The sequence below is a fragment of the Panthera pardus genome, unplaced genomic scaffold, assembly GCF_024362965.1.
Source record: "Panthera pardus isolate Hobbes unplaced genomic scaffold, ASM2436296v1 HiC_scaffold_3, whole genome shotgun sequence".
In the NCBI taxonomy this organism is placed as follows: Eukaryota; Metazoa; Chordata; class Mammalia; order Carnivora; family Felidae; genus Panthera; species Panthera pardus.
The window spans coordinates 14932079-14950924 of NW_026526876.1; the positions used below are offsets into that span (position 1 = coordinate 14932079).

The 18846-nt window shown below is 60.0% G+C and overlaps 2 protein-coding genes and 1 long non-coding RNA gene across 4 annotated transcripts in view; 1 reads left to right on the plus strand and 2 right to left on the minus strand.

The window, feature by feature from the left end:
* Positions 1-221: 221 nt before the first annotated feature.
* Positions 222-12683, minus strand: ENDOV (endonuclease V). Of its 2 annotated transcripts, XM_053892629.1 has the most exons (8): positions 12583-12683; positions 12107-12278; positions 7466-7600; positions 7190-7229; positions 6184-6296; positions 5003-5071; positions 4599-4727; positions 222-2050 (listed from the first exon to the last, which is right to left on the minus strand). In XM_053892629.1, exons 1-8 carry the CDS (start codon positions 12636-12638, stop codon positions 1187-1189), a joined length of 1578 nt encoding a protein of 525 aa, XP_053748604.1. In that variant the 5' UTR covers positions 12639-12683; the 3' UTR covers positions 222-1186. The 2 variants fall into 2 exon arrangements, with proteins under 2 accessions (XP_053748604.1, XP_053748605.1); XM_053892630.1 differs by lacking the exon at positions 7466-7600 and having other exon boundaries at positions 12583-12671.
* On the plus strand, positions 12678-18641 carry LOC109276808 (uncharacterized). Its single transcript, XR_002084847.2, has 2 exons — positions 12678-16497; positions 16530-18641. It is a non-coding gene; the product is annotated as an uncharacterized LOC109276808 (long non-coding RNA).
* RNF213 (ring finger protein 213) overlaps positions 16766-18846 on the minus strand; it is a 101731-nt gene continuing 99650 nt past the window's right edge. The window contains 1 exon segment of the mRNA XM_053892628.1: positions 16766-17807. Coding sequence (XP_053748603.1) covers positions 17654-17807 — 154 coding nt within the window. The 3' untranslated portion in view covers positions 16766-17653.

Genomic DNA, 18846 nt, shown 5'->3' on the forward strand with positions numbered 1-18846 from the left:
TGAGCAACACTAGGAATGGGCACCCGGGGAGCTCAGTCCAGTTGAGCGTCTGACTCAGGGTTTCGGCTCAGGTCATGATCTCAGGGTTCACGGGTTTGAGCCCCTCGTCAGCTCTGTGCTGACGGTGCAGAGCCTGTCTGGGATTCGCTCTCTCTCTCCTCCCCTCCTCATGTACACTCGCCCTCTCTCTCAAAATAAATAAACAAGCTTAAGAAAACGTATGAATGGCAAGAAAAACCTCTTTGAGTCGTACTTCTCAGCGAATGCCAGAGTGTGCAGGGAGCCTGGGGCGAGCTGGCCCGTGGGGCACAGGGGGCTGTGGGTGTGGCCACGCCGCCCACATGGAGATGAGGGGTCAGCAGGGGGCCAGAGGCACTCTCAAGGACCCCGGAGGTCGGGCCTGGGGTCAGGAGGAGCGCAGGGGAGGGCCCCAGGCGGGTAGCAGTGAGGGCAGGCTAACAGCCCTGCAGTCGGGGTGCGACGTGCTCAACCAGCTTCCCAGACGGGGCCGCCTGCCCTCACGGCCCCAGCCAGGGCAGCGGGGCCCGACGCCCCACCCCTCGGCCACCAGCACCCGTCCCATCGGGTACCTGACCACCCCGCGTGCCCCCTGGTCCCCTTGCGTGCCTGCAGCAGGCCGGCTGGCAGACGGGCGGGGCAGCCGCGAGCAGAGGGCCCGGCTGCCCTAGCTCGCACCCTCTCGGGTCAGGGCAGAGGCGACTCAGCGGCCGCCTGAGAGACGAGGGAAGCGCCGGTGTGAAAACCAACGCCAGAAAATAAAATCGCGAAGGCAAAAAAGCAACGGCGTGTGCACGTGAAGGAGCAGCCGGACGAGAGGCCACGAATGCACGTGCAGTCGGGCAGTCTTAAGCCCCCTGGGGTGCTTCTAGAGAAAAAACAAAGACACCCTGAACCCCACGAACCCTGAACGTCCTTCCTGTGCCCCTGGGAAAGCCACGTCACGCTCTTTCCGGGTCTGGCGCTCTGCCACGTGACATCTGTCTTCGGCCGAGCTCCTGCAGCCTCGAGACCCAGACCACGGGGCAGGCGGTGGCCGGGCCCGTGGCCGTCCCTGTGGGCGGCGCGGCCAGTGTGTCCTGCGGCCTGGGCGCTCCACCAGCTGCCGTGGGCACCACGGCCCCGTGGCCGTCCAGGCAGGAGCGGGAAGCCGGGCGGCTGGAGGGTTTCACTGCGCGCAGCTCGGCTCCACGCTCGCCGCCGCTGGGCGCGTGGGTCTGGGGCTTTCTGCTGTCTCGGGACCTTGGCCGTGGGCCTCGGGGGGCCTGCCCTCATCTTCGAGCTGTTCCGAGCCGCCCTTTGGCCTCTGTACCTTCTGGCTCCTGGTGATGACATCGAGAAAGGGCAGCATCAAAGGCAGAGCCAGCCCAGAGTTCCCCGTGCTCCCCACGTGGTCCCCGCAGCTGCTGCTGACTCGAGAAGGAGCAGACCGTGCCATGTGCGCTCCAGCTGGCCAGCCCCCGTCCCTGGGGGAGCTCGGGGGTCCCTCCGTTCTCAAAACAGCCCAGCTGGGCCTCGGACAGCCCTGGGCTTCGGGAAAAAGGAGCTCGAGGAAACGCCGACTGGAGCCTCTCTGCTGCTCATCAAGGCCACGCCTCAGTCTCCTCACGTGTAAAGCAGGGTCACAGTGTCCGCCTCGTGCTGCTGTCAGGGCCAGATAACCTGCCCCTGCTGGCTGTGACATCCGTGCCAGGCTCCCCCACAAGAAGCTGCCGGCATAGGAATCACCGTGCCTGGCGTGCAGATAGGGAAACCGAGGCCCGGGAGTGTGATCACCAGAGCTGGTGGTGCAGAGCCAGGACGAGGACCGGTCCATCTGATGGGGTGCCCAGGCCCCACATCCTGCCGCCTCAGTGTCCCACCCCAGCAGGGACTCTGTCCTTCTCCCGGCACCGCGGGGAAGCCATCCCGCCAGGACGGCCCCACACGGTCCCCTGCAGGTGCCCCCAGCACTCACCTGTCCTGACCCTGGTGCGGGGGGCGTGGGGGCTCCCAGGGTCCTGCGGATGTAGTCTCGAGAACGGATGTCAGCCTGAGGAGAGGGCGGCTCAGTGAGAGGTGGTGGCCTCGGGACAAGCCTCCACCTCACGGCCTGGTGGAGGCGCTCTCGCTTCCCCGAGAGCCCACAGAGGGCACTCCAGGCCGCCACAGGGACAAAGGCTGCAGCCCCGTGGGCGACACACTGCCAGGCCCCCCGGTCAAGGCCCTGTGATGGCCAAGTCCCCGCAGGGCCCGAGTGCACGGCTGGGGTGGAGGCTCTGGCTCGTCCCCCACGTTTCCGGGGGCAGCTCGGCTCGTGCTCGGTTTGTGGCTTGTGCTTTCCGTAGGTTTCGCTTCTGCTTGAACCCCCTCCTCCGAGGAGTCTCCTCAGCCCAGCCAGTCTGTCTCCCCAGCTCGTGTCTGTTACGACCCCCTCCCTGGGAAGTGTCTACAGAAAGTCCTGCAAAGTCACTGTGACGGACGGGACCAAGGCAGACTGGAGGGACAGAAGCTCAGGCCGGAATGCAACCCTCTCCCACACACCGGCCCCTCCGCAGGGTGATCGCACTGGCCTCGGGAAGGCCCCTGATCCTGGCTCAGATGGGCTTAGCCCCCTTCAGGCCACAAGACTACAGGCCACAGCAGTTAATCCCTCCAAATGCTGTTCCAGAGTGAACAAGCAGGCAGGAGGGGGGAGGGCACTGGGATACTCTGGTGGGAAGCCCCCCACCCTCCTGTCTTTCCCTGCAGCAGCCAGGACCGACCTGACCAGACAGCCCACGCCTGGCACCAGAGGGCTGCCTTGATGGCCTGGGGTGGGGGGACTCACAGACTCCATGGAGAGAAAAAGCAGGCCCGAAATCCCCTCTCTCAGCCTCTCCTGGGGGCTTCCAGAAGTAACAAAGAGAACAAAGTGCTTGACAGGCCAGTGGCCCAGGATGAATATGGGTCAAGAGACGATCGGGGCTGCGGGACAGGGCCCTCCCCCCACGGCCAGAGCGGGGATGGGGACTGCGGGGTCCTGGCACAGGCGGCTGCTTCTCCCCCTTGGGAGGGCAGGCCCAGGAACCTGGCAGTCTCCTCTCTAGGGCAAACACACAGTCCTTGCCTGCCTTGGAAGTGTCCAAGGTACTTTACAGGCCATTCTCCACCTGCAAGGATGGGGTCACTGTCCGCACGGGGGGCAGAGAGAGGCATGGAAGGACTGTGCCAGCACCACAGAGTTCTTGGCTCTAGGGGTCTCGGGAGAGTTGCTAGATTTCTCCCAGAGACAGGGTTAAGGGAAGAGTTAAGGCCTCCAGGGAAGGGAAGGGGAGGGCGGGCGTGAATGTCACAGCTTGAAGACCCACGACCTAGGAACCCAGCGGAGCCCGGGACAGGGACAGGGACAGGGACAGGGAGGCTGAGGCTGGTGGGAGCTCGGTGCCGGGGCAGCAGGGGCTGGGAGCCACGGCCGCACGTGGGCTACTGCTGCCCCCTGCAGGCCGCCCTGCACATCAGCAGCTGGGGAAGGTCCCAGGTCCCCAGGAGGCGGCGGGAGGCGAGGGCAGCAGGGCCGGGGCAGAGCCAGGTGTCACCAGGGCGCTGGGCCGTGTGGACTGGCTCTCGGCAGTCTGGCCGGGGCTCCTCTGCCCAGCCGCCTAGAGCTGAGCCGGCACAGGCCATGGGGAGATGGCAGAAGCAGCAGGCTCCAGGGAGACCTCCAGGCACCCTGCCCTCCCGTCCTGTGGCCGCACTAAACCGGGAACCTGCACAGGCCAGCACCTGTTCTCTAGACGGGCTCCCCCAGCTCCTCGGAGCCGCCCACAGAGCCGCAGGCCGGGACTCACAGCTGGGTCCCTGTGGGCGAGTCTCCAGCATCCGGGCAGCCTCGATCACGGGCCCGCGCCTCCCAGGTCCCAGCTCCAGTGACACTTTCCTCTCGCTTTCCTGGCATGAAATTCCTTCCCACCCCAGGGCCTTTGCAGATGGGGGTCCTTGGGCCTGGACCACCTTTCCCCCTCCTCTGGCTGGTCTCTTCCTGAGGAGAGCTTCTCACGAGTCCTCATTCCATGGGCCTCTCTGGGACACACACCTACCTATGACGAGACTCCCTGTCACGACTGAGCTCACCAACGCGGGCCCACAGGCCATCTTGAGCTCAGCTCTCGTCTCCTACAGGCTGAGCTTTTTCCCAGCCGAGCCACCTTGTTCCCCCAAGTTCTGCCCACCCTCCCCCCACCCCACTTTAGGTGCTAGGTGCCCAGCACAGCCACATCCTGCAATCTTCTGACCGAGGACTCTGGTACAGCCGGAGCCTCCCCAGCAGAGGACGGCTGTTCCCCCCCACAGGCCAGCGGGGCGGGTCGGGCCCCCAAGGGGATGGCTGGGAGTTGGCAGGACACTGTGCCGCCTGAGCAGATTCTCCCAGTGACCCTGGTAGGGTGCGTAGGAGGCCGAGGAGAAGTGGAGCACGGCAGACCCGGGGCCTGGGCGGAGCAGGGCCCCAGGATGAACTCTGGTCCCCTCCCCTCCCTCCAGGGCCCAGCGTGGCGCCATCAGGCCCTTCCACAGGCGCCTGCGTCGAGGGAAGTCCAGGAGGCGCATGCCGGCCCACCCACCTGGCGCACGGGCTCCGGGATCCGAAACCTGCAGCAGCCTCGGGTCAGGCGCACGGCCGCCTCCAGGCTGATCTTGTGGCCCACAGAGACGTACAGCGGCTTGGTGCTGTGGTCGTGGCTCCTCAGGGCCTGGGACAAGGCAGGCGAAGTCAGGGCACAGTAGAGACAAGCCCTGGGGGCTTCGGGCCGACCACGCATCCGGGGGCCGGGTGGGGCACACGCAGCCCGGAGCTCCCCTCGGCACAGCCGAGGGTGCCGGGCAGGGGTGAAAGGCGCAGGCCCCCGCCCCCCCCCAGGACCAGTCAGGGTGGCAGGGGGAGGTGGACGGGGTCTGGTGCACACGGACAGGCGCCTGCCCCTCTGTGGGTGCCATCTCGGTGGCGCGCAGGCCCCTGGCCGCTCACCATGCCCAGCACGGTCCCAGAGCCCCCCGTCAGAGGAAACGAGTCTCCTCCAGCCCGCAGGAGTCCTATCTGGAAAACAGGAAAACACACACACACACAGAAGAAGTCTTTTCTCGGGGAAGGGCGGAGGGCAGGCCTGTCCATGTCTGACGCCGCGCAGCCGCCAGGCAAGGAGAGGGCGGGCGAGTCTGCGCGTGGGCTGCAGCCCAGGCCGTGCCCACCCCCATGCCATCAGCGGGCTCGGCGTCCGGGAGGCCTTCCCGGCGGCATCCAACCCCGACGAGGCTGTCGGACCTCAGTTCCCTCCTTGTTCCGTGCACGAGGTGCCCGGGGCCCAGGAAGGGGCAGCCCGCCCAGGCCGCGGTGCTGACGGGGGGAGCTGCCAGGCCGGGACGAAGGCTGGCACCCACCCGCCCGGCCTGGCCGGTGGGTCCACGGACGCCACCTGGGCCGGAACCACCGCCTGCCGCTCTTTCTCCCGCGAGGGACTTAGGCATGTTGGATTCACCCCAGCAAGGCTTTTGTTAGGGGTGGGGACTGGTCCCCCGAGTGTCTCAGGAGTCACGTCAGTTTGCTCTGGGGTCCCCGTCAACTCAACAGAACTATTCCGCACAGACACGGGAATGCCCGCAGGAGTGGGACAGACGTGATCACTGTTCTCAGCATCAGCCGTCTAGCGGTGGGGCTGGGCACGTCTCCGGCTCCCTCCGGAGTGGCTGTCACATTCCCAAAGCCAGCCTTGAGGGGGCCGAAGGAGGGAGATGCTGGGAGAAGGTGGGGACGAGTACAGAGGGCCACATGGGCTCCCAAATGTCCTGCGCGCAGTAACCTGAGGCCCCTCCCCTACACGGGGCACCACAGCACCGCAAGCGTAGCGGGGATGGGAGAGGCAAGCCTGTGCCCAGGAGGCTGGGAGAGCTCAGAGGGCACTCCTCCGGCCTGGGAGTCTGCTGCCGTGACCCCCGAGCCGTGAGGGACACACAGGCCACGCAGAGAGAAAAGTGGGTCCTTCTTACTCCGGGTTAGGGAGCCAGGACGGGGAGGACGGTGCCAGCAGGCAAGGGCGGGAACAGAGGCTCGTACGGGGCGGGCTCTGGGGCTGGCACAGGCACGTGCCCAGCCTGTGCGCCCCGGCCCTCTCCTTGCCCTCCCCTGGGGCAGGGCATCGCCCCATCCCTCACCTTCTCCTTGTGCTGGGTGTTGTTCTCCAGGCCATCGACCTGCAGGAGTTTCTTGGCCACCCCAATGCAGGGCAGGTCCGTGAGGACGCCGAGGTGACAGGCCACCCCAAAGCCTACAGGGGCAGAGGGTGAGGCTGGGCTCATGGGGCAGTGAGCCAAGGCGACCAGAGACAGCGTGGAGACTGGGGACAAACCAGAACCCGCAGCAGCTCCCCAGGTAAACAGAAGCCTATCGGCAGACTGAGCCCTGGGGAGCCAGGACGCGGACGGCCAACCTGACCTGGAATGTGGCCCTCGCCCCGCTTCACGGTCACCAGGCGGAGGACGCCCCCTTCCCTTCGGCGACATTAGGAGCCTGATTAGCTCATGATACTTCATCCCGTTTCTCCTTCCGCTTTCTGGCACTTTCCATCCTTTCTCTTTTGCAGCTGCCACCAGGCCTCTGCGTCACCCTCCCAACACACTCTTGGGGCTCCGGCCAGGCAGTGCGTAGTCACACGCTGGCACCCAGGGTTCTCGAGGCAGTGGCCAAAACGTCCGATGCCAGCCCTTCCCAGATCCCTGTGCGGCCCCACCCCCAGGCTCGTGACTTCTCCCTCAGTCATTCTCTCCGGGGTCAGCACCCCGGCACCCAGGCGGGGGCAAGTTCCCCAGTGCCAGTGGGGAGCGGGCACTCCTGTCCGGCTTCAGTGGGCCTGTCAGAGCTCCGGGTGGGTAGCGGCGGGACAGGCCAGCTGAGCAGCAGTCAGGACCAGAGTGGCCGAGGGCACCTGAGACAGGCCAGCATGGAGCGCTAGGGGAGGCCTCAGGGGGCAGGCAGGGAAGAGGCGGGGGTGACAAGAAGCAGGTTCTTTACTGGCTGGGGTCCTAACCAGGACAGCCAGCCCAGGGGGGAGCGGCCAGGGCCAGGCCGGCAGCAGAGGGTCCTGGGCAGGGGGCGAGCCCTCTGTGAGGGGACCGTCAGAACCGTCCCCTTCTGGGCCCTGTCTTTCGGGGGCAGGGTTACCTCGGTGGTGGAGAAGCCCATTTCCATCCACAAGGAGTACCTGGAAGAACCACAAGTGACAGTCAGCCAGCCGAACTGCCCCTCCCCCGTCAGGCCGGGGCAGCCTGGAGCAGGTGGGGTGGGCTCACCACTTCTGGGGGTGGGAGGCTTTTTGGGAGATCCGGCAAAAGCGCACCCTCTCCAGGGAGGTCAGAGACCTCGGCCTGCAGTGGGTGACGTGGCCTTCCCTCCTGGGTGGAAAGAGAGGGTCTCTCTCCTTGGAGTCGAGGTACCTGCCTGGGGCACGAGGCCGGGCTCCTTCTCCCGCAGCCGCCGCACCGCAGCCACCAGAAAGGGCACCTCTCGGAAGGCCAGGAAGCCCGACACGTAGGGAGCCGTCAGGCTAACCATGCGGCAGTCCTCATACACCACCTGTCGCCAGGCACCCGGTCACCGGCAGGCACGGCCCCCGGCTCCTGCCGGCCTTCAGCCTGTCACCCTGCAGCCCTTGTCTCGCTGCCGCCGGCTCCCTCCCCTTCTCCCGTCCCCCCCCAACTCTCCTCCTCTCGGCCTCCCTCTCTGGGGGGGCAGGTGTGAGGTGGCCAGGCGAGCACCGGGGCCCCCTCGAGCCCCTCCACCGCCCCACGCCGCCCCCGCTGGGCTTCGGGGAGGCTCAGAGAAGACAGAGCACAAGAAGCACGTGTGTGAAGCGGCACCAGAGTGAGGATGTTACTGTTCCCCACTAGCAGGGGACTTGGGGGAGGAGAGGCCGGGTCTTCACAGAGAAAGCAGCCACAAGACAGGCAACCCCAGCTTCGTGGAAAGAGTTCAGAGACTCAGAAAAGGACAGGCAGGGCCTCAGAGCTGGGCAATCTGGAAGAGAAGAGGGTTCCCGGGGACAGGACGGTGCAAAGGGCCCCAGGGCCCTTTCGAAACCACAACTTCAGCCCTCCCCCAAAGCTGGGCTCTCCCCACCTGTGCCCCCCACGAGGGAGGGGGCACGTGCCCCAGCATCTCTGTCAATGACTCCCGGGAACCTTCTCCAACTGCCAGTGACCCAAAGCGGGCAGGGTCTCCCGTGACGACGACCGCGGCACCGGACTCACAGGGAACCCAGCAGACCGGAGTGCTGAGCCCCACACGACAGGGTGACTTCACAGGAACACGCGTGAAGTTCAAGCGTGGCCTGAGTTCTCACAGGATGATGGCCGCTTATCTCTGAATCTGTCCGCACAAGTTCCAGAAACCAGAGATCTACAAGCAGAGGGCAAACACTCCCCGACCCCATCTCACAGCGTAACCGAGGGATGAGCCTATTGGGACCGTTGGTGTGCACCTCTGTGCAGAAGTAAACAGCCCGGGACGGCAGAGCCCGCTCTAGGCGCGCACTGGGCAAGGCCGGGGGCACCTACGGGACGAGACCCGTAGGCAGCCCGGCCAGCCGGGACCTGGAGGAAGAGGCCTGGAAGGCCCCAGGGCCAGCAGCGGCCTTCTCGGGGAGGGGAGAAGCAGGAGAGCCCTGCAGGGTTGTGGTGAAGAAAACAAGGTCAGAAGTGTGAGGCTCTTCAGAAACAAGAGAGCCAAGAATCAGAAGGCGTGCTGCCCGTCTTCACCTCAGGAAAGGACACCATTCACTGGAGCGACCTCCCCTCACTGTCCCTCACGAGCTAAGAAGCCCGGCCAGCCACCCAGACCCCAGCCCTCCAGACCCGGTTAAACCCGACTCTGGATGAGCAGCGAAAGGCCGTACAAACCCAGACAGAAATAATCCAAGCCCATCAGTGATGAAACAAATGCCGCCCCTGGCCAGCTGTGCGGCCAAGGAAAATGAACTATTCTTAAACGGCACGCGGAGAACACAAGGCAAAAAATAAAAACTTGGAATGGAAACACACAAAAACACAAGAAAGACAGAAAGACCAGAGTTCATGACTGCAGAAGAAAAACAAGGGAAGAGAGCCGAACTAGTAAACAGAGCACTTAAAACCACAACGCGAAAAACGTTCCAAAAATAAAAGGAAATCTGACCCCGCATGTTCAGAAGGCCAAGCCAGATCAAGAAGAAACTTGTGAAAAGAAAAAGAAAAAAAAAAAGAAAAAAGAGTAAAGGAAACACAGGCAACATACTGGACAACCCGTCACTCCCCACACGGTCTAACAGCAAGAGTGCATTTAAAATACACCTTAAGGGGCGACCAGGGGCCTCAGTAGGTTGATCGTCCACCTCTCGATCTCGGCTCAGGTCACGATCTCACGGTTCGTGGGACTGAGCCCCCACGTCGGGCTCTGTTGACACTGCGGAGCCTGCTTGGGGTTCTCTCTTTCTCCCTCCCTCCCTCCCACTCTTTCTCAAAATAAATAAAAGACGTGAAAAAAATCTTTAAAAAAATGTTAAACCTTTATAAGCTCAGAAAACAAAACAATACTTCAGAGGAAACTGGGGAAATGAGCTGTGGAAAGGGACTCAGGTGATGCTATAGGATTATAATGACCGCTCCGAGGTCCGGTAACGACACTGCTGTCATGCGTAGAAGGCCATTCTCGGGACAGGGCTGCTGAGGTGCTCAGAGGTGAGCTGTCACCTCCGGGAGACACTTTCGAATCCCTCAGCATGCACGCGCACGCGCACACACACACACACACACACACACACACACACAGAAATCAGTCGGCAACAGGCGGATCTAAGTAGAGACTATTCAGGTGTCCAATGTATTATTCTTTCAACGTTCACACATTTTCAGCTTAAAGATCTGGAAAAAGGAAAAAACTCAATCGTGTGAGCACCACGTGGACGGTCGGAATCTCTGTGAAGGTCTGCAGGTTTCGACCTCGGTCGATGAAGTGGTGCCCCTACAAACTCCGTCTCGGGCTGCACGTAGCTCCGCCGGACTGGGGAGGAACTACATTTGAGGAGGATGGCGGGAAGGTCTGTCCTGCGCTCTGCCGCCTGAGGCACAGTCGATGGACCGACGCCACAGACAATTCAGCTTCCCGTGGAAAAGAACACACTAACCGGGTGTCCAACTACGAACGGGCTGCGTTGTGAGACCACCATCCGCCAGGGCAACCAAGGAAAGGACTCCTGGCTGCCTGGAGGGTGGTTCAGTGCTCCCCACCCCGGCTGTGCTCTGTAATCACAGGGATGCTGTTTAAAGAAGCGGGTTTCCAGGCCGTCCACTGGGAGACCTTTTTTTTCTTCAGGAAATGAGTCGGGGCTCTGGGGTCAATACATTTTTTAAAAACTTTATTGAGATAAATTTACTACCATAAAGTTCACTTGTTTGAAGTGTATAATTCAACGTTCTCGTCATTTATAGACTTGTACAACCGTGTAATTCTAGAATACTTTCATGACCGCCCCCAAGTAAACCTCACCTCCGTTAACATTCACACCGCATCTATCCCACTCCTTAGCCCTCGGCACCCAGGAATTTACTTTCTGTCTCTGGATTTGCCTATGGAATTTGTATTTCTAAACACGCTTCTGGAGACTGACGGGGCAGATCTGTGCGATTAGGCGTTTGGGAGCCGCTGCGCCAGGCTCTGCCAGAACCCTTTCCCAGTGCAAGCTTCCGGAGCACAGGATGACGGGTGCCGACTCCATCCAAGCAGCAGGCACTCTGCTCCGTGCTGGGGCTCCACGACAACACAGCATCACCCTACCCTCGAGAACCTAGGCTTGGTGCGGTAACTTTTGAGTACAACGCAGAAGCGCTGCGTAACAACGAGACCAAGGACAGGGATGAGAGGTGATTAACTCTGCAGCTAGGGAAAAGGACAGACCGACGGGACTATGTGAACCGGGCCTTGAAAAGTGAGAAGCTGTCCTAAGAATTAGCAGTGCTATGTTCATTTTTTGAGGGCTTACCACGTGCCAACCAGTTGCTTTCCGTGCACGATCTCATTTATCCCTCACCACAGCTAGCTATCAATAGTATTTTCATCCTTGATTTAGAAAGGAGGAAATGGAGGCCCAGGGGGTTGAAGTGGGAGCGGCAGAGTGGAGGTAAAGACTTAGGCAGTCTGGCTCCCGCGTCTATGCCTTATTCCCAAGGCCATCCTACCAAGTGACCAGGCGACCTGGGAGGGCAGGGACTCTGGTTCCATCACCCCGCTATACCCAGCTCCTAGCAACGGCAGGTGCCCAGTACGTTTTTGCTGAATTTTGACTCCAGGGGTCTTTCGAGTAAAGCACAAAGACACGGAGGCAGGAACATGCGGTCGTGGGGAGCAGGCAGATGAGCAGGGAGGGCGAGGCTGTGTGCTAAGAGCAAAGCGTTCCCTGTCCAGTCTTCCTGAACTGTTGACTCCAAATCAATCACGGGCATACTGCTCATTCCTTCATGTATCTGGGTGTCTTCTCTATGACAGGCATTGAGCTAGGTGCCTAAGGCTACAACTGGTGGGCATGACAACCTGATTTCTATCGTCGTGGAGTTTACATTCTGGTAGGAGGAGAGGCAGATCCGCCAGTCCTATCCCAGGGCAATGAAGAGAAAAGACAGGGTACTGAGAGTAACTCCTGATCTTGCAGGGTGAGAGGGGTGCTTACCGGAGCACCTGAGACACAACTAGGGGGTAGCCAGGAGAATATTCCAGGACAGGAAACACCAATGTAAGGTCAGGCAGGCAGACAGAGCATGGCATGTGTGAGGAATCTAAAGAACTCCCGAGTGGGGAAAGGGGATTGGTGAGAATCTAACCTACAGCGTCATATTAAGCTGGGTCGATTCCCCAAGGGCCTTTACACTTGTCAGCAAGCACATAGAATCTCCTTCGGTTTTTACCTCCCTTCTCTTTCCTTCAGAGGCTTCCCCACCGACTAACGAGATCCTACAAAAGGAGAAGCGTGGTTCTACGCTGGCCCTGTTCCCCGTCCCGCCTCTCTCACTAACGCAGCCCGCAGCCCGAGCGGGGCGGCCCCCGCGGGGTTACCTCGAGCTCAGGGTAGCTGAGCACCACCAGCGAGGCACAGGCGCTGACACTGTCTCCCTTCACAAAGGACACGTCCACGCCCCCGACCCTCTGCAGCCCCGAGAAGCCGGGGTCCCGCTGCCACGCCTCCGTGTCCCGGTCCACCACGAGGGCCTTCAGCTGGGCTTGCTCCCTGAGGGCAGACACACGTCCAGCGGGCCTCCTGGCCCCGCGGGGCTTGAGGCTCTTCCCCGGGGCACTCCCGGTCTCACCACCCCCCCGCTTCCCGGGGAGCCCGGCCTCGGGGACGCCCCCTCCACGGTCTCACCTTCCGGCCCCCTGCACCGAGACGCGGCGCCGGAAGCGAGCGCCGCCAACCCCCGCCGACTACAACTCCCGAAGGCCCTTTCGCCTGCGTGCCGGGCCTCCCCCCAGCCCTCCGCGGCCCCAGAGTCGCTCCAGCCCCCGCAAATTGGCTGTCACCCGACCCCCATTACCTTATCCAGAGCGACAGGGTCTCCTTCGGAGGCAGCTCCGCCGCCTCCCTAGCCATGGCTCGGCCCCAAACGCCCCTTCCGGTGGCGTCCCTTCCTGGTGGCGTCACTTCCGGCTACTCGCGCGCAGGCGCCCTGCTGCTTTCGTGGCCTTGGCGCTTCTGGTGGGCGAACCCGGGTCCGGACGCCGCCGCCTGGTGGCGGGAGGCCGGCGGGGAGCCCTGCCCGCTCCTGGCCGCCCGCCCACCTGCCCCGCCCGGGTCTGAGCCGTCCCGGCCGCGCGCGGGCGCCTTCAACCGGGACGAAGGCTCGAGCGGCGACCAGAGCAGCTTCGAGACGGCGCGGGCTGCGGCCGATAACTGGCGACGGCCGGGTTTGCTCGCAGCCTGGTCGGCCCCCGGTGCCCCGGGGGTGGGTGTGGGAGGCCGGGGGTGCCGGCCGCCCGCGTCTTGCGCGCGGTGTGCAGTGCAGGGTGGGCGAGGCAGGGTGACCTTCCACGTCGGGCACCTCGCACGCTCCCTCAGCTTCTGGCACCGGACGTGCCGAGCCGCTCGGACCCCATCACCGAGCACCTGCCCTCTCCGCGGCTCGTGGGTTTGGGTCCGGTGACTTCCGTAAAAGCTTTGAGAGCACGGCGCAATCCTTAGTGGACCACACTCGCGAATTCGGGTGGGTCCTAGTGGGCCCACAGCCTCGCCCAGTAGACCAAACACGGACCACCTTTGGCACGTTGACGCTCACCCCAGGCTCCTCAATTTAACGAGCTCTTCGTGCCCGGCCTCGTGCGCGGTGCCGTGAGAGTGGCGGGGATGCCTACTTTACCCTGGCCGTGGGGAAGTTAAGAGGAGCCCTGGGGGATGAGTGGGAGACAGCATTCCACAAAGGGCACAGCACATGTAAGGGTCCTGGGGTTGAAAAGAGGTTGGTGTAGTTGAGGCACTGAAGGCAGCCAGGGAGACTGATGGGTGGCGATTTGACCCGTGGTTTGTATTCTCCCAGGGGAAATCGGGGAAGTGTGTGGATAAGAACTGTAGTCTGAATATAGATTTCAAGAGGAAATATGGAAGTTTGAGGTTCAGGAAAGGCTTTATGTAGCATTTGACCACCCACAGGTGTGGTGCTTAAATGGGGTGTCTTTGGATGGGATGGGAGCCCCCAGATGTGGGACAGTGATTGGTGGGAGTCGGTGGCACAGGATGTGAAAGAATTCACCTGAGGCAGAACAGAGGAGATGGAAGGTTACTGAATACGCCGCAGGGGAGCAGCAGGCAGGGCAGGACAGCAGAGGAGAGGCTGTCTGCCAGGAGGCCGTGGGAGGGGGCTGCTTTTATAAAGAGAGAAGGTGAGGAAGGGGCTTGTGCAAGGCCCTGGAACTGGCAAATGGGAGGGCCAAGGCCTACACTGGGGGCCATCTGGGATGTATTGTGTCGGCCTTGTCATGGTACAGGGCGGTGAGGATGAGGAGGCCCTGGGCTTGGGTAACTGGGGGCCGCTCGTGGGCCTGTGGAGCTGGGGCCCAAGTTGCTCTGGGCTGAGGCTCTGCTGTGCTTGGGGGTGCGGGCAGTGGCAGCCAGGGGGATGCTAGGGCCTGGGGCACCCTCATAATCAGGATGGGTGTGGAGGAAGGGGCGAGGTTGAAGGCAGGCCTGTATAGGATGTGCAAGGTCCCGGGGCAGCTTGCATGGGCTCCGGCTAGGGCCCTTCCTCCATTTCTCTGCTCTTGCCTCGGTGGTCCCCCCAGATCCTTCCTCCTCAGAAGGAAGCAGGGCCCTGCTGTCCCCAGTACCCTGATGATGTGTGAAATGCTCAGCATCTGTGCGTTCCTGGTGCTGGTTTTCCAGTTGGAAATGGGAGCCATGAATGCTTGTGCCTAAGTTTAATTAGTGACTGAGAAGGGACTGGAAGAAAGGCAGGAAGCGATGCGAATGCTAGCCATGGCTTGGATGGATGGTCACCCAGCTCGGGGCCTCAGGTTTTCTCCCTCAGCCCCATCCAGTAGCTCTCCAGGCCCCGCCGACACAGCAACTTCTCACTTAGCGCGTGACTGTTAAGTCAGAGGTGTGCCAGGGCCCGCGTGCGTGCCCAGACTTGGGCAGCGTTACCAACCCTAGCATTGCCTTTGCCGGCACCGTCTTCACGGTGAATGCTTATCGCTGGAAGTTCGTGTCTAGGTTAGCACCGCCTGGCTCTGGGAACGACCGACATAGCTCACGGCTGCCTCCGTGAACAAGTGATGGAATCCCGCAGCCCGTGACAAAAAGTGGCTAATGTACACACACGGTAAGGTGTTAAAGAGGAGACAGCAGGGCGCCTGGGTGGCTCAGTCGAGCGTCCGATTTCGGATCAGGTCACGATCTCACAGTTTGTGAGTTCAAGCCCTGCGTTTGCTGTTGACAGCCTCTGCTGTCGGCATGGAGCCTGCTTGGGATTCCCTCTCCCTCTCTCTGCCCCTCCCCTGTGCACTCGTGTGGCGCACATGCTCTCTCTCTCAAAAATAAACATTAAAAAGAAACAAAGAGGAGACAAAGCGCCGTTTCTGCCTGGGCGGGAAGCAGGAGGGGTGCATTTGGGAAATGTGCAAACGAACGGATGTGAACGGAGATGGGAACCGGGAGGAGGAGGCGGAGGACCGGCCAGGGGCCCGGAACAGAAGCTGCCGGAAGAGGAGTCTGACGGCAGGGGCGAGGCCTCCTCTAGAAGCCCCCAGTTTCTCTCCTGGAGGAGCCTCTCCATTTGGAAGAGAAAATGCAGTTTTCCCCTAAAGGGGGATTTTCCCGCTCGAATGTAAGTGGGCCGCTGGAAGCTCACAGTTTATCCCGTTACCCCCGTCTTTCCTTCTGCAGAGGAAAGGTTTTCCCGTCTCGCAACCCCGCTCTGTGAACAGAGGGGCTCTCCGACAGGGTTAGCTGCAGCGCTGCTGTCTTCCGGCGAAGGCATTTCGGGCGGGGAATGGGGAGCTCGCCCTCTGAGGCTGAGGCGGAAGCTTCTGGCTTGGAGTCTGGAGACCGGGCAGGGATGGCCAGCTGTGGGTCCCCCGCTCGGCTATCATTGTGTCCCGAGGAAAGGTTTGCCTCTCACTTTCTACACTGGGGTGTACGTCTTCTGCCCAGAACCTTCCACTACATGGATGCATCTACATTTACACACACACATACACACACACACCCCAAAACCATTCCCCATGGCTGAGTTGATGTCTACTTGCCATAAACTGAAGCTCTACCCTCAGAGAGAAGGATTCTTTAGCAGCAAAACTCAAGTTTATTAAAACAGGTATGACAAGTATAATAAAATTGACATTTGCTTGTGCTAGGCCAGTGTATTTCTGTATAAACAAGATAATCTAGATAAGACCATTAAGGCTTTGAAGGTATAGCATACGAAACAAAATATTAGTTAAAAAACCCTTCGTTAAAAGTGGGGGGAAAAATTCCCAGCCCCAAAAAAGGATTCACAGCAAGATATTGACCCCTAACTCCCACTGCTAAGGTGTGGCACAGTGAGGGACCAGAGCAGCACCTGGCGGGCCACACCAGCTCCGTCCCAGCTTGGAAGAATCAAAGGGATTCCCAGTGCAAGTCGACGAGCTGGACAGGCGCCCTCCCTGCTGCACCTCAACCCGTTAGGGGGGCTGGGGGGGTACCTTTGCATAGTCTAGAACGATACAACAATCACGGGTTACTAAGTTCAAGGGGGTGTTGTATCAGATTAATTACTGAGGGGGCCCGGGCCACCGTGCTCCCCTTCATCAGACGCTCTGAGGAGCACGGAGGACGGTTCCCTCTGCAGCTCCCTCCACTGTGGCCGCAGCGTGTTCGGTGGTCCCGGCAGCGTCGTTTCCGCAATCTCAAGCTGCCCACGTCGTTAACTCACTCAGAATGTATATTGAAGACACTCGCCTCTGACTTGTAAACAGCAGTCACCTCTGACTTGGTCAGAGGTCATCTCAGGTCATCTCAGTGCCGATGGGTGCCCAGCCACCTGGGAGCAGGCGTCAGTCCAGAGGCCACCAGTACCCAAGGAGACTGTGCAAAAGAGACACTTCCCTCACAGTAAGAAACGTGGCATATCAGATCGAGTTGACTATTCTCTTTTTTTTCCTTTTGCAGAAACTTAGCTGGTTCTATATTCTCTCTGAGTCTGTTTTTTATGCCTTGGCGGAGATTCGGAGGAAGGACCAGATAGATTCAGAGGGAGGACGCGTTTATTTAGCACGATCCCGGACAGTTTAAAAGTTCCCACAAAGATGCTGCAACCATGCCTTTGATCCAAGTTTGTATTGACCAGGTTTCATTTGGAATTTAAAAGCTCTAGAAATAGAAGCAAATGTGGCCATCACTCCAGTCTCTTCATTGTGTAAAAGAGGAAGGAACGCCCGAAAAGTGCCCCTGACTTGGCCCCGCGCTCTCCACAGTGAAAGCTTTTTGGCTCTGACCCTTGAAGCTCAGCAGTGACTCTCCGTGGGGGCCGGGTGAGGTCTCGGAGGTTTGGCCTCAAGGCACTGAATGCCCTGACTTGTGTTTGGGAGGACACAAAAAAGGGTCTGGCACTTTTGCAGACCTTTCTGGAAACCTACAAATATTTGCACAATACTCAGAGTCGGAGGGAACAGAAGAAAGGATCAAGCTGGATTCTCCTCTGTGAGTGCAGAACAATTTAGAAAATAGCAAAGTCAATAACCCCGTCTCCCCTCCTCCTCATCCTGCACTGAGAAGGGCCGGGGTGGGCGTGTGCTGTACTCCACCTGGCGAGCCGAAGGCACAGATGGCTCCTGTTCCAGGAAGCTGAGAAGCACCTGCTTGGCACCCCGGGCAACCGAAAGGTGATCTGTCCCAGCTTCCCGGGGTCTCCAGTTCTCACCTCCCACCGGGAAGTATCCATAATCCGATGGGAACGATGTGGAATGTGCACGTGTTCCTGGAACAGCGTGGCTCTCGCAGCTGTCTGCGGCACGGCACCCGGGGATCTTGAGTTCCGAGCCACGCCAGCAGCCGCCCTCGTACGCCCTGGCCCAGGCGGCGGCTGGTGACAGACGAGGGAAGAGCCCGCTGTCCCCCGTCAGGAGCAGAGCACTCTACCTCACCTGCCGACCTCGCTTCAGTTCAGCGGCCATTCTCCACACGGGGACACAGCTGCACAGCAGTATCTCTTTTGGGAACTGAAATTCCAGTTCAGGAGGAATTTCACCCTCTTTAGTTTCCATGTAACTTACTAGAGTGTCTCTCAGGCTGAAAAACCAAGGGACAAGAGATAGAAGGTCAAGCACTCTCCCATTTGACGCAAAGATGCCGTCAGTGGTCGTTGCTATTTCCAAGTCAATAGAACCAAAGTGCTTGTTGAGACCAGAAATGCTGGGGGGGGGGGGGGGGGGGAGGGGCGGTCATCCTGAAGTCGAGCTACAGAACGGGGACTAGAAGCCAGGGTTCAGGGGCTTCAGGACATGCCTGCCGCCTCCCACACTAAAGTATACGAACACCACAGAACAAAGCTGACCTTGATAATTAATGGCCAGGTCACGTCCCCTTAAAGCACTCTGGTAATGGGATCTGCTCCATAAACACAAAGCCTTGCCATTCAAAAAAAGATTATATTCCATCTCATGTTTTATATTAACAAAGACGGTAAATTCTCCAGGAAAGGGATCTTTTGTTCTCTGTACTAAAATTCCCAGGTAGGAAAGACTTGTTGAATGTGTTCAAGGAATATAAACGTATGCAGGCATGTGCCAGACGGCGTAATGGAAGAAACCAGCACCGATGACGTGTGCTGGCGAGGAAAAGTGGGAATGGAGTATCTATTTAGGAAAACAGGACTGGCAAATCCCTACCTCACATCATACGTAAAACATAAACTGGTTAACAAAGCAGATGTACAACCTAAAGCTATAAAAGCACAAGAAGAGAATGTGGCAGAGGGCTTTGTAACCTTGGGACAAGGAAGACCCTTCTGGTATGTTTTTCTAGTCTTTATAGAAAAAAATCTGTCAGATTTGGCTTTCTGAAATTGAAGACTGAGGTAGAGGTTCTGTAACAAAGATTAATCTTAAATATATATTTCTAAATTTAACGTTTATTTTTGAGAGGAGGTGAGAGAGAGTGCGCGTGCACAAATGGGGGAGGGGCAGAGAGAGGGAGACACAGAATCCAAAGCAGGCTCCAGGCTCCAAGCTGTCAGCACAGAACCCAGCGTGGGGCTCGAACCCACAAACCGTGAGATCATGACCTGAGCCGAAGCCGGACGCTCAACTGACTGAGCCACCCAGGTGCC